Raw genomic sequence first — 25,775 nt, 5'->3', positions numbered from 1 at the left:
GTCTTCGTTTCTGTGCGAGGGCTTTCTCTAGTTGAGGCAAGCGGGGGCCACTCTTCATCGCGGTGCGCGGACCTCTCACTACCGCGGCCTCTCTTGTTGCGGAGCACAGGCTCCAGACGCGCAGGCTCAGTAGTTGTGGCTCACGGGCCCAGTTGCTCCGCGGCATGTGGGATCTTCCCAGACCAGGGCTCGAACCCGTGTCCCCTGCATTGGCAGGCAGATTCTCAACCACTGCGCCACCAGGGAAGCCCTGGAGACCTTTTTTATTGTCATCATTGGGAGAGGGAGTGATGCTAGTGGCATCTAATGGACAGCGGCCAGGGATGTTGCTGAACATCCTATAATGCACAGGACAGTCCTCACAACAAAGAGTCATCCAGCCTCAAATGTCCATGGTACCAAGATCAAGAAATTGTGGAGCCTTTAGCTTGTAGGCAATCTCTCAGGTTAAAGAAGGTATTATTTTAAGGGAAAAAATGACAAGTAAAAGCACATTTCTACTCAACCAGTATTTTAAAAATTACGTAGCATACCTAACGCTGATGTTGAGTGGCAGATTTCTGACTTTTACTTCTGCTGCCATCTGCCCGTTGAGAAGAAAAGAGAAAGGAGTGCCCATGGTAGCTGAGCCTAAACTGTCGTCTGAGGCAGTGCTGGGGACAGCTGGTGGCCCGAGTGTGGCCCATGCTCAAGCCAGCCGACACAGACCAGGGGCTGCTCTGGAGAAGGCCACCCAGGGCAGTGGGAATGGTCTCCAAGGCAGGGAGGGCTAGGGGCAGGCAGGGTGTTGCACGGCCACGAGAAGATAGTTTTAGGTGTTTCGTGGGGAAGCACTTTCATTTTAATAGCTATGCAATTATTATAAGGTATATTAGATAAATACGCCACTATGGTATTAAAATAAATCTTTCTTTAAAAGGAAATTGGTTTTTAGAAAAGATTTTTAAAGAAAAATATCGATCCACTGTGGCAGGTGTTGTAGAAAGGTTACAAAAACTGGGACAGTAGAACACAAAGGACCGAGGTTTAGGAAGCCCTGGCCGTATGGTAAAGACAATATGCTCTGGAGTCGAGAAGACGTGGTTTCAAATCAGCCCCAGGAAGATGGGAATTTGACCAAAAGCATTCATTTCCTTTAAGCTTCAGTTTCCTCACCTGTTAAGGGGCTGTCAACCAGGTCGGTATCATAGGGCTGTCAAACTTGTTGGAGATAATTCACTCAAAAGCCCAGAGCACCCAGCGTGGCAGACAGCATGCACAAAATGTTAGCTACGAGTAATTCTGACCACAATAATAATGGCAAAAATAAATTCTCAGGAGGCGCAGCAGTATATGTTGCCGTCTTGCTGTACACATCTGAATCCATCAAAATCCCTTCATTTAAAACCTTGCGTCTGACTTGCACCCCAGGGCACAGAAAGCAAAGGTGAAGATGAAATCCGGAGACTCTCAGGGCCCCTCCCACCCAGCAGGCTGTACAGCAGTTTGAATTCTGAGCTGAGAGGCCTTGCTGGGTCCACCCGCAGCCCCAGCCTCAGCCCTTTGGGCTCTGAAGTGTTACATTTTATTGCCCTGTGGAGCTGTAGGAGGCCACTCGCAAGGTAACATGTTGCTCTCCACTCATATTTTTGAATTATGGCTTCAAGGTGGTTGCTCCTATCAAGAAAATTAAATGATTTAACATAATTTGTTGTCACTTTGATCACAACAATAATAAATAAATCTTCATGAGGAAAACGAGAAACCTATTCCACCCCGTTTTAAAAGATGTTAAGTAATAACACAGATGTAGTTATAGATTTTTTTTTTTTTTTGAGCAGAAATGACTCTACTGGGTTTTCCTGCGAGCAGAGTCGCTTAGCGGAGTTGTTCTACAGGATGCCCGCTGCCCCCAGAGCCAACAGGTCTTCTCTTCAGACTGTTGTTAATTAGCCTATCAGGGGCTTGCTTTGACGTGGGCACCATGTGCAATGTCAGGGGCATCCGAAGCTGCTGTGAATGGTTGTCTGTTTTTGTACCTGGGGGCACACTGCACACATTTGGAAAGCACATGGAGCGTAATGGACATTAACCCAGATGTCAAAAATAGCCTGCGTTTTACTACTGTTATTAAACAGTTTCCCCTTTAACCCCTCCGTATTTACCAAAGACCCCTTTCTCCCAGCCTGTTTCTGCAAATCACTACTGAAAGGGCAGGAGAAGAAAGCCATAATCCGGCAGGTGTCTTTATTCCAAAGAAAAACAGTCTGAAGGAATATTTGTGAGACACCCCACGTTTATAGCCTGCTCTCCTGGGGGCGCTTGTCCTGGGGCAGAATCTGACTGCTGCACTCAGCTCGCCTGCACACCCCACCCCCGACCCCTGCACACCAACTGCAGGATTTCCCTTTGAAAAAACCGAGTCAAGAGCATTGATCACATCCAGTACTGATTTTTTCACAATGGAAATAGCTTTCAATTCTGCTGTGATACTAGTTACACATTCTCTGGTTTAAAAAAATGCAAAAAGTGCAACCAAAAAAAAAAAAATTGAAAGAAGAAAATTTTAAAACACCACCCAGAGATAATTATTAACAATATTCTGGCATATGCATTTGCAAGTGTTTATGTTGATGCAAAAATGAGATTGAACTACACATATGGAATTGTCATCTGCTTTTTTCACTGAAAAATTATGGACATCTTTCCATATTAAAAAATAGGTAAAAATTGTCGTGTAGTCAATAAATCTTAAGCATGCCTGTCACAGATCCCTATTAATTTCCTTCCAGGCACAAAGTTTTAAACTCCTCATTCTCTTATTTATTTATTTATCTATTTGTTGTCTGTCTCACTCTTGAAAATACTGGCTCCATGGGGGCGTAGAATTTGTCTGTCATTTTTACTATCGTATTCTTGGCACCAAGCACACTGCCTGGCACAGAAAGGAGCCATATCAGTTTTCTATACCGCGTAACAAATTACCACAAACTCAGTGGCTTAAAACAACATCCATTTATTATCTCACAGTTCTGTAGGTCAGAAGACCATTCAGGCTCCACTGGGTTCTCTTCTTTGTCTTATAAGGCCAAAGTCAAGGTGTGGGCCAGGCTGGATTTAACCTGGAGGCTCTGGGGAAGCACCCACCTCTGAGCTCATTCAGGCTGTGGCAGAATTTAGTTCCTTGTGGTTGTAGGACAGAGGTCCCCATTTCCTTGTTGGCTGTTAGTTGTGGGCTACTCTTGGATCCCTCAGGATACTCTCAGGTCCTTGCCCTGTGGCTCCCTCCATCTCAGCACAGCAAATCCCTCTTGTATTTCAGATTTCTCTGACTTTCTCTTCTGCTACCAGCAAGAGAAAAGTCTCTGCTATTAAAGGGCTCCCATGATTAAATTAGGTCCACTCATTCTCTCTTTTGATTAACTTAAAGCCAACTGATTAGTAACCTTAATTATATCTATGAGGTAACATAATCATGTTGTGAGACGTTCACAGTCCCAGTGCCAGGGATTACAGCAGGAAATCTTTGGGGTGGGGAGGACTTTAGGATTCTGCCTACTCTAGGTGCTCTCTAATATCTGTGGAAAGGATGAGTAAATCAACTTATTCCATGAAGTGTGCATGGCACGGGGGATGCTAAGTGAGCAAGACCAGCATGACCCCTGCCCTCATAGAGCTTGTAGCCTAGACCAATGTTGTTCATTAGAAGTATATTGCAAACCACATCTGTAGTTCTGAGTTTTCTAGTAGCCACGCTGAAAAGAGTAATAAGAAACAGGTGAAATTCTAATAATATATTTAATTTTATCCAATATATCCAAAATATCATTTTTAACATGAAGTCAATAGAAAAAAAACTAAATTCACACTAAATCTTTAAAATCCGGTGCACATTTTACACTTACAGCACATCTCAAGTTGGACTAGCCACATTTCAAGTGCTGAGTAGACACATTTGTTCAGCGGCTACCATATTGGACAGTAAAAGTCTAGACAAGTCACGAAAGGGGACAGTGCAGTATGTGCGAGACTTCTTGTGCCACATCCCACACTTAGGAGGGTCAGGAAAGACCTCCAGGGAAGAAGAGACATCTAAACTGAGACGGAAGAATAAGTAGGAATCGGTCAGGTCAAGGGTTAGTGTGAATGCATGTCAGACAGAAAGACAGGTCTGTGCAATGAGGGGGAAGGCAAGCTTTAGGACTGCAGAAGCAAGTACAGCGTAGGGGGAACATGAAGCGTGGAGCTGGAGAGAGAGAGAGAGAGAGGCCAGCATGGCCTGGAGTCCGTCCTCCACCCTGACGGCGATGGGATTATAAATGAAGGCTGTAAACAGGGAGTGCAAGATGAAGTAGATGTTGTTGTTGAAATAGCACTGTTGGCTGCACCGGTGACAGTGTAGAGTGGGTGCTGGAAGAGAGGACGCATGGCGACAGGTTGGGGCTGCTGTGACCATCCAGGGCAGGGAGGGCCGGCCAGAGATCATCTCACGGTGGGTGGCTGCCCAGATTGCTTCCTCGCTGGAAGCCAGGGTTGCTTTTGAAAAAGTTTTTTAAAGTGTATGCTTATTTGCCCCTCAACAAGGGATCATTTGCATTTGCAACTGCTGACAGTGTCATCTGAGTTTTTTCCCCTCAAATCCATTAGGCCTCCTGGCGAATGGACTGTCCAGTGGAAGGAACGACGACACTTTTTGAGAGTTCTCTTTTCCACAGCGCAAACCTTACCCCAAAGCGGTGCGTGGCGGTCATGAGGCACTGTATTCTGCCTTGTGACCTGTTACCCAGCTGGAAATCTTTCTCTCAACTGAATAAATGGTTGTTCTTTGCTACTTTATCTTGGAAAAACATCAAGGACGTCGGACATTCGCTGTAATAATTTTTCACTCATTTCCCCATCTGTAAAATACGACCGGTGCATTTTAGTACTACTTTGGGTTTCTCTTTACCTTTTAGTCATGTGGCCTTTTAATATATTGGTCAGCCCCTTAAAAGGATGATTAAGAAATGCTTAATGCACAAAAGAATTAGAGCTATGCACAGCTCATGAAGCAGAAAGCGTGCTCTGACTTACAATTTTCATACAAAGTTTGCAGAGATTTTATGTGCCAGAATAAGTAATATGATCTGCTCTAGGAACTCCCTAGCTTTCTGGCTCTGCAAAAGTCATTTTTTTGCCCCAATTCAAGTTTCTTAACCAGAGGGGTTACACCAAACTCCTCAGAGTATGAATTAGCACAGTTCATCCAAGCCACATATTTCATTTGCACTGCTTAATAAGGGCTCGAAATAACTGCCTACCTGTGCAGACAGTGGGATCTTTGGTTGGCTCATTAGTCAGTGTGACTTGAGAAATACTGTGTATCGACCACCAAATCAGGCAGCTCAGACTATATATAAAAAGTGGCTCACATGTGTGTGAGTGTGTGTGTTTGATCTTTTCCCTCCCCACTATATTCCCCAGGTAGCTGCACTATTGCCATGTGCCCGGAAACTCCCAAAGTATTCAGAGACCATATGTGAATGATAATGATGCAGGCGCACAAAGTCCAGTATCAGTAGGGAGGAAAGTCATCATTTGAAGGCTCGATGTGGGATGGTCCTCTCTTCTCACCCATTTTACTGTTTCTTCCCAGGCTGCAGTTGTATTCCACACCCAGGGACCCTTATGGGGACAGTGAGAAAACTCGGGGTGCTTCTGGATACCTCTTCCCCAGGGCGTGAAGTATGCAAATGGATGACTGTTGCATTTATGTTTAGGGCTAAACATATACACACACGTCATGGGATGTGGGGATGGCAGCCAACTTTGTTTCATTCTGCTCTGCTTAAGGAGATATCAATATTCTTTTTTAAGTTATGCTTTTATTGTGGTAAAATATACACTAAAATTCTACCATTTTAACCAATTTAAGTCTACAATTCAGTGGCATTAAATACATACACGGCATTGTACAACCAACACTATTATCCATTTCCAGAACTTATTCATTACTGCAAACAGAAACTCTGTACCCATTAAAAGATAGCTCTTCATTCCCGCCTTCCCTTTGAGGCCCTGTAACCTCTAATTTGTTTTCTGCATCTTTGAATTTGTCTCTTGTAGATGTTTCATGTAAGTGGAATCGTACAGTATTTGTTCTTTGGTGACTGGTTTATTTCACTTAGCATGATGTCCTCAAGGTTCATCCATGTTGTAGCATGAATCAGAACTTTATTTCTTTTTAGGGCTGGATAATACTCTGTTGTGTGTATATACCACCTTTTGTTTCTCCATTCATCTGTTGCTGGATACTTGGGATTTGTTTCTCCCTTTTGGTTATTGTTGGTAATGCTGCTGTGAGCAATTGTGTACAAGTAGTCTTTTTGAGTCCCTGTTTTCCATTCTTCCAGATATATACCTAGGAGTGAAATTTCCAGTATTCTTTTAAATCGTTGCTCTTAGATGGTTTGTAAGTGAATGTTAAGTTTTCTGGTGTCTTGACCATCTTCAACTCTCTAATATCTATAAAGTCAAGTTTAAAAATAATTTAAAAACCATACTCATTGTAGAAAACCCGTGGAGAGAAAAAAATTCACAATCTGATCACATAGAAATAATCACTACAACAGTTTTGGCTTATTTCCTTTCAATTTCTTTTTGCATATCAAGAGTCATCTATACCTGTATGTGAAATATTTTGAAAGAGGCCTCTTCTCAGATGTGTTTGCAGGACATAATGTAACTTTCTGTTCACTTCGTCACTCCATGCTTCCTCCGCATCACCGCCCTCCCAATCCCAATCAACCCCAATCAAAGAGAGTGGTGGGGTGGGGGCAGGGGTGGGAGTTGGGGGAGTGTCTGCCAGGATTATCTCCGATATCACTGCCAGTTCCTCTCCCTGCTAAACTCTGTGCTTTCTTGTTGCAGCTATCAGAAGGGCTGACTAAAGGGGAAGTGCAGCTCTGCAGCAATATTCTGATAATCTATTGCAGTGCAGCTCACATCATTGGCCATCACCACCCGGGAACGCTCATCAGGACCGAAGAGGAGTTTTCACTTTCATTACTGAGCACAATTCTGTTCAACTTGGTATTTCCTTCATCATCTCATGTCCTTTCTCATGGATTCAGACATGTTGGAAAGGAGAATGCGGAGGAGGAAAACATGGCAGGTCCTCCATTTTTTTTGGTCGGGATTCGGGCATTTAAAATGTGTTCATCTCCTCTGAATGTCATTATTTGATAACATTTTACTTATGTTACTTAAATATCACTGGATAAATTTGAACTCCATGGGATTTTAACTGTGGATTCAGCTTCTGTTGGACAGCTAGCTTCATCTCCCGTTTTTCTTCTGGTTCAGTCTAAGTGGTCATACCTGATGCATTAGATTATCAAAAAGTGTAAATTCTGTGAGTGAGTGGTGTTGGCAGTGTTTGTATACCAAGATGCATGGAGTGTTTGACAAAGAAACCAAAACACCAAAAATGGTGGGCCTTTACCCTCCTCTATTTCTTTAATCTGCTGTTTGAAGAACCACATTTTGATGGTGGAACCAGTAGTTACCTCTGGGCCAGGTTGGAAATGAAATCAATTTTTTAAACCACTAGTACTTGCCAAGAAATCGCCTTATGAGAACATGGTGTGTGTCTCTGACAATGCATGGCACATCTAAATTGATCATTCATGGTTGTATCTACCCTGTTTTTGTACTGGGGAGTGGCCAGAGCCTGAGACACCTGCATATTTCTGTTCCATGTGTTTCATGCCTCCCCCATGGCTGGGATGCGGCTGAGCCTCAGACTCTCCCCATTCCCGTACATGCAGGTCTCCACGAAGAAGCTGGGACTCATTCACATTCAAGATCCAAATGCTGTGCACACAGTGTAAGCTTCGATCTTCTGTAAACGAAGGGTCATTTCTCATTTTTTTAAAATGTCTCCAACATGGATTCCAAAACATTTTCAGCATCAAACATGAAAACATTGATGAATGAGGAATAATCACAAAAGCAGTGTATCTGTATATAGCTCTACACAACATGTTTGTGGTACAGAGTCATTGTTTAAAGCACATGCCAGGGAAAGAGACCAAATTTTGAGGTCTTTTACATACAGTGACATGGTACTAAGGAGAATTAAACTCCTCCTGCTTCCTCTGAAGATTCAAAAAAACTTCATAAAACTCATGACCAAGTCTGGCAAACATGTGCAACTCTTGTACTGATCCATTTTCTTGTCATTGGAAGAAACACTTCCACAGGTATGCAAGTGGGGGATGAAAATCTGCATTTTTAAAGGACAAACAGTGAATTTAAGCATGAGTGGCCTTAATAAATATAGTTGTCTTTCTTTGCTGCTGTGGAAAGGATTCTAAGCAGATGTTCCTGAAGTCTTGCATTGAATTTAGTCGTTATTATTACTTTTTAAAATGTCGGTGCAATTAACTCTGGACCTCTCGCGTGAGCCATAGAGATACTTAAAAGTCAGACACCTTATTTATCTATCGGGGAAGACGAAACTGTGTCTGAGCTGCACTGTTCATCCTTGGTGCATTAGGAGTAATATATTCGAGCAGGTTTCTTGCTTCTGGCTTTGTTCTTGTCGTAAGTATTGCAAACTGTGTAAAGCTTTTGTGTTGCATAAGCAATCCAATACATTCATGTTTAAAAAGTTTGTCCTTTAACTATCAAAGGGATCTAGGTCTTGATTGGAGAAATGAGCAGAGTTCTTTGCAGACGTATTTAGCACACTCTGACATAATGTCGCAATGGAAACCCAGGCCTGCAGCTCATCCCCGTGAACGGTTTGGGTGTCCTCCAATAGGTGGCCGCACTGCCTCCTGCAACCAGGTCCTGATCTGAACCCTGCCACTGAATACTTGAAGTAGGAAGTAGGAAATCCACTAGGGAATAGAGGGTCCTAGAAACAGAAAAATCAACCAACCGTGTATAGTTAGCTATTTCCAAGTATGTGCCAATTTTGTCACACCTATTGTTTGGGGGGCTCATTTTTGCCCCACTTATGTTGGTTTAAAGTCGTACCGATCTTACTTTTACGGGGACATTATCATTTAGTCCCTTAAAAATTGAATTCTGTCTAACATAGCATCTTTTCATTATATATCATGTAATATTCTCTGATGTTGGGGGTTTACCAAAAAAAATTCCCTTTTCACAGATTAAAAATAGTTTGTGTTTACAACAAACACTGTGTTATTGGGAAGACATTTCCTTTGCGCAGACTTTAGCAGGTTTCCCCCTCAGTCATGACGAAATTGAAAAAGTTGAGGCTAACGTTTAGGAGTTGGTCTGCTTGCTTTGTGCAGAAGCAAGCTTATACTTTATACCCCGTTTGATTTCAATGTACCGTCTCTATTTTGTATTTAATGATTTTTGTGTATCCAGTATGCACGTTAACAGCGTGTCAACTTTCATTTGAAAGTGGGTTTCCATTTACTTTTTAAACAGTGTTTATGACGAGACCTCAAATGTGTTGACATAAGCTCTACTGAGATGTTTTTGTGTCGAGTGGCGTTTGAATGCTGCCAGGGGTCAGTGTATCTAATTCCCAGCGACCCTCGTTTGACAGTGCTTCTTGTAATATTTCTCCAAGTGAGTGGCATGTGGGTTGTGATATTGACCATGTGATTATGGACTTCGATATAAAAAATAAATAAATAAAACTAAGGAACCCTCAGAAACTACCAGTGGGCATGTAGTAGCCAGTCATTGTAACCTCGTGTCTAGTAGAAGTACCACGTACAAGGTATGTACAGTTCATACATTTGTTATCACGTGTATGAGAAGTACTTTGTGCTGATCGCCTTATTTATATTCATCAAATAAACTTTGTTTCTTTCTGAAGCGAGTTCATTCCATCTTGAATAAATGCTCCAACTGTGGTGGTTTCTAATCTTGTTTGGGTCATGGATCCCCATTTGAAGAAGCTATGGACTTGAAGACAAAAGAAGGAAAAAGGGAAGTTATGGACTCACTTTACTGGAAGAGCCAAGGTGTAAATTTCCCTCTATGCATAGCTGGATCTAAGGGCTCATGCTGTATTAAGAAATTAAGCCATTGGTGGCATCTCCCTTCCTCCTTCCCTCCCTCTTTCCCTTCCCTTTTTGTCTTTCTCTCTCTCTCAATTCCAGCCTTGTTCTCGATCTCTCTTTATCCCTCCCTCTCTTCCTCCTTCCCACCTTTTCTCACTTCCCTTTCCTCCCCTCTCTCCCTCCCTTCCTCTTTTCCGCCCTGTTTCTTCTGCACGTTCCATGAGGTTGACATCAGTCCTGCTGCTTCTCTCCACTTGGTGGCAAAGATGACTCCCAACAGCTTTGAGTATTCTTGGATTTTAGAGGAGAGACACCCCTCTCTCCCAGCATCCATAACAGCCCTCTAGAGGGACTCTTACTGGTCCTTTTTGGATCATACATCCAGCCTTACTGGATGTGGGAGATGTAGTTTCCAAAAGAAAAAAAAAATGGGCTCTAGTCTAGAAGAAAGACACTGAAAGCTGAGCAGGCTAAAACAATAGCCCTGCCATCACTTGGATACATGCACAAAATCATCCAGAAAAATACACAGGCAGAATTGTCCATGCAAGGGCTCACCAGCCTTTGCAGCTCACCTGTGGATCACAGTGGAGAATCAGCTCCTGGTTTCGTTAAAAGTTTGAATTATATTCCAGGAAACAAATTATCAATTCTTACCATTATTGCAGTTAAACAGTAATTGATTTATATTGCTAGAAGGTATATGTCATGTAACCTGATATCTTCATTTTACAGATGGGGAAACTGAGGCCCAGTCGGAAGCAACTGATCCAAGCGTACACGGTAAGTTCATTGCAATCCAAGGCTGTCCCTAGAACTTCCGAAACAGGAATATGTGTCCCTGAAGACTCTCTGGGGAGGAGAGGATGAGACAGACTGTCCTTCCAGTTGGCCCTTGATGACACAGGAGAAATACCATTTCATTTCTATACTTTATGGACTCAGAGCCACTGGGTGTGAAATTCTCTCACAGTCAGACACATTTTGGGGCAACCTGCAAAGTCATTTGCCCTTTTCATTATGTACCTTTTTATGGAAAAAGAACTTTTGTTGGACAAGAATTTCTTACCTCATAGAACTTCCTGGAGCAGCCAGCTTGCATTCAAGCCTGGTTATATGAACCCAGCCGACCAGATGGAGCCTCTGCTCCTATATGCACAGAAGCAGTCCTTTTGGAAGGAAAAGTACCAGCTCACGAACTGCTGCGCTCAACTGCAGGTCCACCCATACCTTTAGTTCCACTGAAGCATATAGGTAAGCCTAACGTTTGACCTTAAACATCCACCTTGACTGCTTCTTGTGTCTGTGAACTGCTGTTACAAAAGATGGGAGAGACATTCTAATTCTTGGCATCACTAATTCATAAGAATAATCACACTAATAATAAGTAAACACAGATAAGAATAATTGAACATTATGGACTGTTTGCTAGGAGCCAGACCATGGCACCAGGGACCCATGTGCACCACTCCTTTATTCCTGACGACAGTCGCATGAGGTAGGTACTGTCATGATACACATTTCACAGCGAGGGGAATGGAGGCCCACAGAGATGACCAGAAACGGTGCACGTTTATAGAGCACACTTACTTGGTGGGGCGTTGTGCTAAATGCTGTACTTACATGAATTCACTTATCCTGACAGTAATCCCATGAGGTAGGTGTTGTCCTCATGTATTATGGTATTATTATTATCCTCACTTTACAGACAAGGAGGAAGAGGCCAGAGAGCTCGCACACCTCACCCAGCGCCCCCCAGATGGTACGTGGTGGAGCCTGGCTTCTCACCCGGTGCTCAGCAAGCCCTCTGCTTCAGGCCGCAGGTCAGGTGGGTGGGGCATATGGGGCTGAAATTCAGATCCTACTGGTGCCCACCCAGCAGTGCTTCCATATTGCAAGTTTGGTCTCCACCACGTCTATCCAGCTCACAGAGGCTTGAAGGAATTGGTCGCTTCATCAGTGCCACTGTTGGCCCATGTGATGAGAGCATGGCAGTGGGGCCCAAAGGAAGTCCAGCCACGTGTGAAAGGAGAGCTGAGACAAAGCTTAGCATGTTGGATTTTAACCTGCTAGCCATGGGCCTCTCTTGTTTCTTCTAAGCCCTCATTGTCCGGGCATCAGCATCTGATTTTCTAGGCATCCTTGGGTTTGCAAGGTGGAGCATCTGGTGACAGGAGACTGGACAGGTGTCCTCAGGTGGGAGAGGGCCCTGAGCTCCAGCCTAAGGGGTGTAGGCCTAATCCTGTTGGCCTTTGGTTCTCAACTCCAGTTATTTGCATACTGCTTGCCTGATTCTTACTATGTCTTAAGACAATATGTAGTCTGAGTTAAGTACCTTATAAAATTAAATAGGCTTACTGTTTTATTTAAATAAATATACTTTAAGAAAAAAAAATGCCACCATCATAGATGAGTAAGTAGGATAATTTTCCATACATAGCCATCACCAAATATAAGAACAAAAAAATAATGAAAATAAGAACAATAAAAGTAAGTATTGAAAACAAAGTTCTGAGTCTGAAGCTTTCTCTTTCTCTGTTGAAAAGGGAAACTGGCAAAGGTTAGAAATGTGTTTGTGGGGCTGAACAGAGAGTTTTTCTTTGTTACTGAATCAGAAGGATTGAAAACGGTCAGTGAAGGAATGTTTAACTCTGTGGCTCAGGGATATTTCAGACTGTGCCTGTGGACCCCCTGTAATCATTTTAAGGGCCCACTTTGATCTCTGAATTTTAGGAAACCCTCCTGCAGCAACAAAAATCTAGAGATGGATTTTCAAATAAACTTTATTTTTAATAGGCTTTATTTTTAGAACATTCTTAGATTTACAGAAAAACTGAGCAGATAGTACAGAGAGTTCCCATATAACCTTCCTTCCCACACAGATACAGTTTCCTCTGTTATTAAGATCTTACATTCATATGGTATATTGTCACTAATGGAACAAACATGAATACGTTGTTATTAACTAAAGCTTATTGTTCATTTAGATTTCTTTAGTTTTAACGTAATGTCCTTTCTCTGTTCCAGGAGCTCATCCAGAATCCACATTACGTTTGGTTTTCATGTCCCTGTCGGCTCCACTTGACTGTGAGTTTCTCATACTCTCTTTGTTTTTGATGATCTTGACACTTATGAGGAGTACGGATCGAGTATATTGTAGGTTGCCCCTCCGCTAGGATGTGTCTGATCTTTTTCTCATGGTTAGACTGGGAATATGGGTTATGGACAGAAGACCACAGAAGTAAGGTGCTACTTTCATCACATCATATCAAGGGTGCATACTATCAATATGGTTTTTGGCTGTTTGATGTTGACCTTGATTGATCACCTGGCTGAGGTAGTGTTTGTCAGGTTGCTCCACTCTGCTTACTTCTTCCTCCCACTTTATGATAGATTTTTCAAGTGCAGAGATAAATGATCAGATCTCTGTTTCAGAACATTCTGCTGGAAGTGTAGAGGACACCATACTGGCTAGAGAAGTTCCCAAAGTCTTTTGGATCAAAACTGTCTAAATCAACAGTTCATTGATTTGGTCCGTTGTTTGGACCAGTCAGTTTTCTCTTCTATTTGAAAATACCTTTGCCACCTCTAGCCTTGCCTCCCCCTGTTGGATTACTTCAGCATCTATGGCAGAAGTGATCATTCTGGGCAGAACAGACCCTTTCCCAAGTGCAGGGCAAAGCCAGCATTTCTATGGGTTAAAAACAGATGTTGTCTGTGCCAACACTGTGACTTCACTTAGACAGGACTCAGGAGAGAAACTTTGCATAAATTCAAGACAAAATCTCCATGTCTGCATAACTGCAACTCACTGGATAAGGACGTTATGGCTGTTTGAATTTGAGAGGTGAAATATGAGTATTTATTTATGTAAGCGTAACTGTTAGAATTTTTTTCTTTTGCAAGTATCCCCCTCCCCCAGCAAAGAAGAAAAGAACAAAAACATAACACAAGACAATTTGAGCAAGAACAAATACATACATACACATACATATATATGGCTTCATGCAGTGAACAGTTCAGAGGTAGTGGGTTTCAAGAGTGGCTTGTCCCAGGGGCTCAAATGACTTCTCACTGTCCTTTTCTCAGTTTTGCTTCCTTCATGGTAATCCATTCTTGAACAGTCGCCAGGTTTCAGGTGAGACCCTAGACCCCTAAGGGAGGAGTCGTGTGCTGTTCCCCACTAGGGATGGAGCCCACCTCAATCTTGTGGATCGAGAAAGGGGAAAGAATGGACTCTCAAATAAGAAAGGGAAATGGATGCTGAGGAGGGAAACATCAAAGGCACACAGCAGTATGACATACTCACAGCAAAACATCATTGGAGACGGGTTTATTTTACCTGTGAATAGAACCTTGACCCAGAAAGGAGCAACAGGATGTATGTTCAGGTGGAAACATTAGATTGGCAATGAAGACAGAACTGAAATCTCTGTTTTATAACTATTTTGCCACACTTGCTCTATGGTAGCATGCAGTCATGTAATTGCATGTACCCTCCGTTTCTGAATCTTAACCAATGGGAATAATATGTCTCTTAACTACCTGGCGTGGTATGTGAGAAGATAAAATGAGACAATAAATGAGAAAATGTTTAGAAAAAATATTTTAACAACAGAACTCTCTCCATAGTTCTAACAAAGTCCTAGAGTGACTTGTTTCAATTTTTAGAACCTGTTTCCAGAGAAGGAAGTCTTCCTCGTTAGAGGCTCAGCTATAATGTATTCAGGCAAATACATCAAGCAATAGACTTTAGAGTAAAAGCTGTTGAGAAGGAGTTATTGCCATTTGCCACGACATGGATGAATGTCACGTAGCATTAGGTGAAAGCACGTGGACACAAGAGAACCAACTGTGCGAGTCCATTTATGTAAACCTCAGAAACAGACCAGTTTCCTCTATGGGGTTAGAATTCAGGACAATGGCTCACCTTCAGAGGGTTTGTAACCAGTAAGGGCACAAGAAAAGGTCACTGGGATGCTGGTGATATTCTGATTCTTGGCCTGGAAGTTGGTTACATGGTTATGTTCAGTTTATGAAAATTCATCAAGTGACATACTTATAATCTGTGCACTTTTCCGTCTGTGTATCTCATTGAAAAAGTTTATCCTACAAAGATTTAATGTCATTAAGCATGGATCCAGTTTCAGATGACAAAGGCTGGAAAACTAGGGCCCGTGGAATGAATTTAGGCTTCGGATACTTCTTGTCTGGCCAGTACCGTGTCTTAGGGATTTTTTCCCCCCAGGGCAGTAGTGATAGGCTTGGAGTCTGGGAACTTGGGGAAATGTTAGACGTACTTGCCATTTCTCCATTGTCCTCATTTCTCTCTATAAAGCTACACCTGGCCCACTTCACCCCAGAGTGTTACCTGCCTGACCCCCTGAAGGTATTTGAGTTTGCAGGTTCTGGAAAGGTTAAAATCCTGACTCCATCACAGCCCAAAAAGTGACCCTGGGCTGGTTACTTAGCCTCTCTGTGTCTGTCTTCTAATCCTAAAATTATAATACATTCCCAGAAGGGTTTTTTTTTTTTTTTAGTAAGGATCAAATAGGCACTTAACACAATGCCAGCCACGTGACAGATTCTCAAAAAATGGAAATGATAACTATTATTAGTAGTAATATTGCCATAAATAATAGAATGTTTAATGAAATAAAATTGATGGTCTCTTGTGGACTTCCAGCCATTGTCTCACAAGAATTGCTGCGGAGCCAGTCCTTACTCAGATCCCATTTGCCATGTCAGTGTTTTCATCAACCACGTTTAATAACCAGTTACCAGATCTGGATGTTGGGGGCTGTAAATTTCCCTGGTGACTGTTGCCAATGGCAGGTAATTGTGTAATTACCACTTGTATTTCCACAAAACACGTGAACTCAAGTCAAAATCAAGCGTTTTAGACAATAAGACACCAGGGTTTTAAAATGCAGGAAAGAGCTGCCCAACCTGTATGATAAGAAATGGGTGCCTGGTTAGAAAACAGAAAAAGGACTGATACTGGTGTGGCAGAACACCACCGGAAGCCTTTGCACTGGCAGGACCATTTCCTTTTTCCTCCTCAAATGCTGCATGCATCTGGAAGAAGAATTAAGGGTTTAGGATTAGCCATGGGTTGGTTAGCGATCAGTACCTTCACCTCTGGCTGCAATCCATGGCCTTGGTTTTCAGTGTTCCTTTGGTAATGTAGTGCCTTTCTCAGTTTAGCATGGTCGTTTGGAAATGATGCCAGGCTGTTCAACATCCTTCAAACAAGGTAGCTTAATGGGTTGCATGGAAATATCCCAAGACAGCAACATACTAGGACTTTTAGAAATATTGACACCATAACTCCAATTGAAAATGCTCAAGGTAGTCCTTTGCAAGATGTCAGACTTAGACCCCAAACTGTAGTTGAAGATTCTTTGGTTTCTGAGCATCATGTTTTCAGTTTATGAGAAAGGAAGTTAAAATGGGTTGCAGGGAAAAAAATGTCTTGCCTTTGGATTCCCTCAAAGTGTTTGATTATTTTAAGAAAGAAGAAACTGGATAAGCTTTATTGTTACTATTATCTCTTCCCGTGCAGTGTCTGTGCATTAGCAGGCTAGCATCCCTGCAGTAGGCTTAGGTTGAATTTGTGTTTCTAGAAGAAGCTGTCCACATCAGCACAGGACCAAGGGGGGTGAGCAAAAGTTGAGCAGGTTGAGCAGTGATAGGGGACAGAATTGGAATTTCTTAAGATGACCAGTCCCAAATCTCCTGACCTTCCAGAAACTATAAAGTCATGGGAGAAGAATTTCTCCAAGAGTCTTATTTGGCTGGCCAAAGAAACTGAAATTCAACAGATTGAAAAGTGATCACATTGAATTCTTAAAGAACAAGTTCAGAGCATGGCATGGGGCCATTTTTAAATGTGTAGATGCCCTTCCACCAAGCTAATGAAATGGCCCTATTTTCCTTCTGACAACAACGGTTTCATTGATATATCATGTTGCCCCAAACCAGTCGAAATTGATAACAGAGTAGTTGATTTTAAATTACCTAAGACTCAAGTAGGCAGAAAGAAATAAAAATTTGCTCCAGGTATTTGGAGGGCAGGGCCTTTTGCAAAATTGGGCAAGAGGAGTCATTGGCAGCGCTTTCTTCAGGAGACCAATTTTCTGTGCATGTGTCCTTGCAGCTGTTCCGAAAAGCATGGCTTCCTCCTGGTTCACCTGGAAGTCTTGTCTTTTCCTAACCTATGACTTTGCTTCATACAGCGTCACCTACTGTCAAAAGTCTCCAGCTGAAAAGGGTAAAAGGCATTTGACTGAAGAATGATAACACGGGCAAATTGGATTCCAGATTTTGTACAAGTCCAAGATAGTTTATGTTCATCTTTTTTCAGTCTCAACATAAGAGTAAACTGCAAGATGCCCCCTAAACCTTTTTATGTGCTACAGCTTATCTCTGAAGAAAACAAAACACAAGCGGGAGGGCTTTGTAGAACAATCCTCCCTTTATCCTCCAGAAACAGCACTTGTAGGTATGATTAAACGTAACCGAGCTAGGTAAAATGGATACCACATTTGGAGCAAGGAACTGTATTTTCCTTCAGCCAATATTTTGAAAAAATCTGATGTCAGTTTGGACATTGGTATTAAACCAATCCATACAGATTCAGGCAAATACAGCTGCAGAAATCTCCTGTAAAAGCCAGTCATTTTGTGCTGAGGGCATCTAACTGAATATTAGCACATGGTGGTAAGTAGCCAATCAGTTTGTGCATTTGATTGGAATTTCAGAAGATAATTGTTTCATTTCCAGGTCTGTCTCTAGCTCACCATTTGACCTTCAACTAATTGCTTAATCTCTCTTGGCTTCAGGTTTTCTCTCTTGAAAGTGAGAAGAATAATAACAACCAACTACCTATCTCATCCGGGTATTGAGTGGATTAATGGGGTCATGTTTGTAAGGTCCTGGAAAATTCTCAAGAGAGAAAGTTCTACCACTGTTCCGTTTCTGCCTGGTAATATTTTAGAGCCATAAATGGGAAGGGCTGCATTTAATGGGGTCGTTATTACCGACGGGTGTCCTCTGCTTCCTTATAACTAAAGAAAGGACACCTTTTGAAAACAGAGCTTTTCATTATTATGAAATCTCTGATTCTGTTTTGTTGGTGCAACAATCTGGAACTCCTGTGGTAAACCAAGCTTTCTCCTCTAGCTAAACAGTCCGTGGAGCTCTGAGGAAAGCACCATAGTTTCATGACCACAAGGAATTACCCAGACTATTTCTGCTTCGGTAATACTTAGATTGACTTCTGGGGTCAAACAGACAGGTTGAGTCCTGTCTCTGCCACTTCCTGGCTGGGTGACCCTAAGCAAATCTCTCAACCTCCCTGTGCTTTAAGGCTGTTGGGAGCATGACCTTTAAGTAAAATGCTTAACACAATGTCTAGCACATGGTAGGCTCCCAGGAACCATTACCTATGTTAATAGTGTGTGTGACCATAACTGCCTGTATTCTCCAATGCCACGAAGAATTATAATGAGTACTAGTCCTCGATTAAGCAAAACCTAACTCATCAGAGCTTGTGTTGAACCAGAACCTGGCTCATCATGGCTGTCCAGTAACACTACCCTCATTTTGTGAGCACTTTAGATTTAGGAAAATGGCAAATTAAAAGGAAACAACTCGGTGTCAGGGATTTATGCCAATTCCTATAGTATATTTTTTTGTCAGTGCTGATCTAGCCCAATCTCCTGACTTTCCGGAGACGATAACTGCAGAGTAGCTCTGAACAGCTGACATTCACTGAGAAGGAACTACATGCCAAGCATTGTGCTAAACACTGTGAATACATTTTCTCATTGAATTGTCACAACAGACCAGTGAGGTAGGTACTGTTAGTAACTGTCTTACAGAGGGGGAAACTGAGGTTTAGTGAGGCTAAGTTATCCGTCCCTACAGTTATTAAATAGAGGCACCAGATTTCAATCCTTACTCTGACTCCAGAGCCCTGTTCTAACCCAGAGTCATCCAACAGAAAATGATGCAAGCCATGTATGCAATTTTAAATCCGCTAGCAGCTATATTTTTTAAAAAGTTAAAAAGAAGCAGGAGAAATTAATTTCAATGATATATTTTCTTTAATGCAGTATATCCAAAATATTATCATTTCAACATAGTCAATTTAGAAGTTCTTAATGAGATATCTTATAAGCTTTTTCTATTTTCATGCTGAGGCTTTGACATTCAGTTTATATTTTGCACTTACAGCCCATCTGAATTTGGACGAGCCACATTTCAAGTGCTCAACAGCTGCATGTGGTCCGTGACCACTGTACTGGGCGTGTGTAGCTCTCACCCCTGTACCGTCATGCCTGAGTCACTGAAGGCTGTGTCATCCAGGTTTACCAGACTGTATTTACCGAGGAAGAAACTCAGTAAATTTTCCATTTTTAACAAAGATAACAAAAAAGGTATAGCAGGAGTTTAACATGTTAATTTTTACATTCCCAGTTTGCTAAACAATTAATTTATCCTCAAAGAATAGCTCTTTCCTAGAACATCCTGCTGGCTGAGCTTTTACTTTGTCGTACTTAATATGTATATTTATACAAGTTGGTATAAATAAAAAAACATTAAATGAATGACTGAATGAATATATTCACTACCATGGAAAAGGAGGATCTCTTAGGCAGGGAAGATACGTAAGTACCATATGGGCAAGAACCTTATCTAATTTTTGCCCATCTCTGTAGCCCTGCCTGTAGGAAAGTGCCAGGCACGCAGGAGACTTGCAAGAAGTATTTTTTGTGGAGCAAATTGATGAATCCACGTGGAGAAATTAGTTACTTCAAATCTTATTCCTAATGGGCATAGGGAATCTAAGTCCCTTCTTTCTCTCCCCTGAGTATTTGGATTTTAAGGCTCAAAGTAATGAATTTAATTTATTTAAACCATTTATGTTTCCAAATGAAATGGCATCAGAGAGACCACAGAAATCAAGAGTCTACTTTTTTTGCTGTTTGTTCGTTTTGTTTTGGTCGCACTGCGTGGCTTGTGGGATCTTAGTTCCCCCGACCAGGGGCTGAACCCTCGCCCTCGGCAGTGAAAGTGTGGAGTCCTAACCATTGGACCGCCGGGGAGTTCCCGAGAGTCTACTTTTAAAAGACAATTGTTGACTTCCTCGCTGATAGTCCCCAAGTATGTCAAAGGCAGATGTCCTGTAGATGTTGGCATAGGTCACAGGCCGCACCATCAGCCTCAGAGTATTTCGTCTCTGAGAAGAAACCCTCACACACTCTTTTCCTGGCCTGGACCTCACTGCTTATCCTCAAAGTGCTCCCGAGACCCTCTCCTGACTCACATATGGATTCTCCTCCCCCACCACACCGTTCATACATTAGTGCTCAACCCCCCCATGGCTTCTTCCTGGTCTGACAAGATATTCTGTCTCAAGAGAACCTGAGGATGGTCTCAGATCAAATCTCCTTTAGTTTCGAGGGGGCTGGTCCAAACCCCAGCAGGGAACAGGTATCTGCCATTTAACCCTAAACCTGAATTTGCCTTTTTAACTTAAATATTAATTTCCCTAAGACAACCAAACACGGTTGTATTGTCAGAACTCTTTGAACTGCAAGTGCTAAAGCCCAGTTCAAACTGATTTCGCAAAAGAAAGGTAAGGAGGTTAAGGTGGCCCTCAGGCACGGCTGGATCCAAGGGCTTCAACAAGGTCAGAAGGCCAGTGTCCCATTTTTGTTCTCCATTTCTGGGTTCTGCTTACTTCTATATTGCCTTCATTTTCAACACTCCTTATGTCTTGGGATGCTTCCCAACCCCTTACCCAGAAACCACATTTATAGCCAACCAGGGCTCTTGATCTGCAGGATTCATCTTTAGCCTGGCTGTGTGCGCTGGGGCAAGTTGCTTCACTGCTCCAAACTTAGGTTCCCCGTCTGTAACATCAGGATAATAACAGCCTTCAGGTCAGGCTTCATATTATGGACATAAAATGCTTAGCTCAGACCTGAGTGAGTGTTTTAAGACAGAAGTGGGGGGAAATTCTATTTTCTGTGCGGTAGGTAGTCACGATTGTAGAAAAGAGACTGTTTACAAGTTCTCCCAGCCTCCAACCAGTCTCATTCGACAGAGGACAGTGTGCATCTGTTCTCTGAGCCTCCTGTAAGACTTCAGTGCTTGGGAGCCCTGGCAATGACATGGATGTAGAGGGTTTGTCTTCTGATGGTGACCCATTGGGTCAGAGTAAACCCCTCTCTCTTGCTGGACCCCCTTGGGACTTGTAGCGTGGCCAGCCAGCACGAGGAGGGATCCCCAATGTTGAGCTTGGTCCTTAAGAGGTCACAGACCCAGTGCCCTCACCCAAGCAGCAGTAACAACCAGGATATGTTAACAAACACATCTGGGGGGCTTCCCTCTCAGCCATACGTTTGAGATTTTATTCTAGAGCGTGTTCTGGTCTAGTGCCTAGTATAAGTGCTCAGTAATTACCTGTTGACTAAAATGAACAAACCAACATGATAACATGACCTGGCACATGCAATACTAATGTGATAAATGTATGAATGAATGAATGCATCATAAAGCTTGTTAAATGAATAGTTGATGCTCTACAGTAGATGAGCCATAAATATTGGCTGAATGAGCAAAGAATGAATGAATGAATGAATGGCCTGTCAGTCATGTCCACGGCTACTACTTTCCATGTGTGTTAAGCTGATCTTTGATTTATTTTCTGTAGCTATAATTCAGTCCCAACAAACTGACACTCTAAATTTATGACTTGTTTTTATTTCCTGTTGTTGAATTTTGAAATAGATGATGCCAGCACATGGATTGAATTCCGTTTTCAAATAGAAAGAGGTATTTTTCAAACATCCTTGAATTGAGCATGCAGAATGAGGGAGGCATGGTGCTTACGTACTCCCTAATCTCTGTTATGACATGTCTGCATGACTGAGAGCATCATGCTCCTGGGTTGAGGAAAGGAGGGTTGTCCACAAATGACACATGAGTGGAGCCATCATGTTCCTGTATATACTCGGTAGATATATGTACGGGCTGGAATAGGTAAATTTAATCCTTTGCCATTATTCATTTCACTTTCCTGAATTCTGTACTATTTCTAAGGAGTAACTACTTTTCTTCTGGGTTAAGTAGAAATCTTTGCTTAAGTCAAAACCACTTACTTTAAATACATTCAGAGACATCAGGATCTTTTGCCCTAGGAGTGTTTCTCATGTTTTTCAAAGTCAATGAATTGTCACTTGACCTTAATGGACACTTATAGATCACTGAATTAAGGATTAAACTAAGTGGAGAAAAGAAGCTTTTATCCAAAATTCTCTGATTTATTGAGACAGATTTGGGAAGTCATAACAGTGTCACTTAATTGAGCATTGATGATTATAGTGCCAGTGCATACAAAATTAAAAGGACTTGGGATTTAATTCTGCTATTTGGAATTATTTGTGGTCCCTTTTAAGGAGGTCGAGAATATTTGCACAGAAGAGAAAAATCTTGTGAGAGTCACTCCAGTTAAAATTCAGTAAGATGTGCAATTGCTATTGTAAGTCAGAACGTTCTTGAAAAGTTAAAAAAAAAAAGTGCCTCAGCTTCCTAGATATTTTGTGCACAGGTTCGTATCAGGAATTCCAAGTAAATGACTAAATGGTGAAATGCTGTCCTTTTCATTTAGATACGTTACTATTATATATCTCTCTTGCTGAAAAATTTTCTCCGTCATTGGTTTGAAGTTAAAAATTGTGTCACATAGCTGAAAATAACAAGAAGAGATGTTCATATTCTTATGTAGTCTTGAGATGCCAGGATGCACTTTTCTTCTTCAGGCAAAATCCATTTTTAACACTCATCCTCCAGGTAGGCTTTCCAGGTGGTCATGAAAGGAAACTTGTTCATTGCTTCTTATCTGGAAAGGATAGATTTGATCTATATTGGAATCTTCTTAGAACCGAATCTGCGCATTATCCAGCCCCTTTCTAATGAGATTGTGTTCTTCTGCCAACCAGTTTCATCGCCTGCCTAAGTCGGAAATTTTTGAAACATATTACACTTTTCTAGATTTTTCTTCCAGAGAAAGGAACTTAGCTGAAGAATTTGAAAACCTTTTCTTACATACCCAGAAGTTTGGCCGGGTAATGGGTTGTTTGGGAACAAAAGTAATTACCGAGCGTAACCAAATCAGATTTGCAAATCCTAATACACAGATTTAGGCACGTGATATTGAAATTTGTGACCAGTAAATAAATAAGACAAAATAAAATTCCAACATTTTCTCCTGTCTCTCAGGAGAGACTAATAAATGGACTTGGGTTCCCCTGCAAATAGTTAACCTCTGTTCTCCTAAACCCAGCATCTAGAGGCCCAGTGGCCCACATACAATATGGAATGGGCAACAAGAGTGACCATGCCAGCTGCCTTTTAAAAGAAAACGCCAGTTAAGAAAAAAATCGCCTTTCCGAAGAAATAGTACGGCAAAAGGAGGAGTAATGGAATACCATCTTCCTTCAGAAGAAAACTATTTCTCTTATCAGACTCCTTCCACTTAAGGTAAGCCTTGTGTGGGAGAGACCAGGGGGAAAAGTGGGGGCACATTTGGGGAACCAGGGAGACATTAAAAAATAGTTTTGCCTTTATTTGTAGGTGAAGTATCTATAAAGTATACTGGTTAAGCTCCTGATATTTAGAGTCAGATTACCAAGGTTCAAACCCTTGCTTAGCAGTTATGTGGCTATGGGCATGACCATTCATTCATTCATTCATTCATTCATTCTGAGCGTTTCCTCTGGGCTGGTCACTGGAGGTTACAGCTCTGAACAAGATAGATGAGACCCCTGCCCTCCTGGAGCTTACATTCTAGTGAGGGGAAACAGAAAACAAAGAAATATGCATGCCGATGTAATGAGATCATTTTAGACCAGGATGGAAGAAGAAAGTCATTCAGAGAACCACTGGCAGGGGGCAGCAGGAGCTCCCTTAGGTTAGGATATATACATTGAGGTGGTGACCTGAATGAAGTGAGGGTGCCCAGGTGGGAGGAACAGCTTTCCAGGCACAGGGAACAGCAAGCGCAAAGGATGCATTACGATGTGGCTGCCAGGCAGGTCAACTTGTTTAGACTTTATCTGGTAAAGCAGGGAGTCCGTGCAAGACTTTGAGCAGGGGAGTGATATGATCTGAGCTGCACTGGGGAGAGCGAGCCCTCATGTCCTCATCTCTCGCGTCAGGGATAACACAGGAGGAGCACCAGGCCAGGCCTTTTCAGAGAACAGGGTGTTCAGAGGGCGTTGTCCAGACAAGGTCAGAATTCAAGGTGAGTTGCTGAGTGTGGATGCTTTGATTGCTGATGGTGCTGGTGGAATGAGGGCAGGGAAGTCATGGCTTCGTGGCACGGCAGTGAGTGACATAAGGACAAATCTTTGACAGATCCATCCAACTGAACTGGACTTGAATCAGACTTTCCTGGTGTGGCTTATTCTGGTGGTTTTTGTGTTTGGGGCTTAGTGGAGTGAATCAGAAGCTTTCAGGAAAAGACTCTTTCCACTAAGGTAAGCCTCATGTGGGAGAGGCCAAGGGGAAAAGTGTGGGCACATTTGGGGAATCAGGGAGATACCGTTAAAAAAGTGGTTTTCTCTTTATTTATAGGTAAAGTATGGTGGTTAAGCCTCTGTTATTTAGAGTCAGATTACCAGGGCTCAAACTCTTGGGTTTGAATACTAGAACAGCTTGGGTTTATAGAAATTGTGACCTCTCTGAACCTTTTTTTTTCTCCATATCGTGCAGATAATAACAGGATCTACCCCATGAAGTAGTAAGGATGAAACAGATCAATGAATTTAAAGAGTTCAGACAGGAGCTGGTATCTGGCACATAATAAGAGCTCAATAAATGTTACCAACAATCATTACTATTATTCATTACTCATTATTATCTCAGCACTTATCAGCCTCATCCTTATTGAATTCTACCGTGCAGACCCAGCGGATCATGTATAATTGCCTACCATATTTCTCTCCTCTTCCCACACCTCCGCCCCTACCCTCCTCAGGCAACTCATTTGTCTCAGGATTTTCCCCAGAGACCCAGGGACAGATATTCCTCATGTTGAAATCACTACAGCAGTCTTCTCCATGGGCAGAGGCTGGACCGAGGCCTTTTGTACATTATCTCAATTGTTGGAACATCCTTAATATGTTCCATTTTACAGGTGAGGAGATTGGGGCTCAGAAGGGAAAGTGACCCCTGTAGGGTTACTTGGTCAGCAAGAGGCAGAGTGGAGATTCAGACTTAGGTCTGTTTGACCTCGATGTCCCTTAAAACTCAAAAAAACAAAGCATCCATTCAGACCCCCCCACCCCCCCCCACACACAAAAAAAGCACCATTGACTATAAAAATAAAGAGGGCTCTAAGTTAGGAGAGCACCGTGATTAGGCCAGTGCTAGGAGAGCCTGAGGTTCTCAAAGAGACTCCTTGAGCCTGCCCAGTGTCCAAAATTGTCCTCTAACCTCAAAGGAGCCTCTGTCCCTTCCTCCCCCCTCAGGCCGGTGGCCAGTGGCAACACAATGTGATGGTATTACTTTGACTGTGGCCATGCGGTGGTGAGGAAGCCCTGAGCCCCTTCCGGCCTCTTTGTCCTGTTTAGTGCTCCATCTGTGGGCCCCTTGCCGGCAGCCCCGGCTGGTCTTGACTCTGAGGTGGAGGAGTAAACATCTTGGAAATCTTTATTAGTTTATTTCAGAAGATGGAGCCTGTTTGTC

General features: G+C 42.4%; 1 protein-coding gene across 3 annotated transcripts in view; it reads left to right on the top strand.

Moving 5' to 3' along the window:
- ERC2 (ELKS/RAB6-interacting/CAST family member 2) overlaps positions 1-9,750 on the top strand; it is a 962,898-nt gene extending 953,148 nt beyond the window's left edge. For 2 of the 3 annotated variants that reach the window (XM_036870128.1, XM_036870127.1), the window contains one exon: positions 6,889-9,750. In XM_036870128.1, the coding sequence (XP_036726023.1) occupies positions 6,889-7,203 (315 nt within the window). In that variant the 3' untranslated portion in view covers positions 7,204-9,750. The remainder of the gene's footprint in view (positions 1-6,888) is intronic. The other variant, XM_036870130.1, reaches the window with a different exon arrangement.
- The last annotated feature ends 16,025 nt before the right edge of the window (positions 9,751-25,775 follow it).

Source organism: Balaenoptera musculus, chromosome 11, assembly GCF_009873245.2.
Source record: "Balaenoptera musculus isolate JJ_BM4_2016_0621 chromosome 11, mBalMus1.pri.v3, whole genome shotgun sequence".
Taxonomy (NCBI): domain Eukaryota; kingdom Metazoa; phylum Chordata; class Mammalia; order Artiodactyla; family Balaenopteridae; genus Balaenoptera; species Balaenoptera musculus.
This window is presented reverse-complemented; position numbering and strand designations above follow the sequence as displayed.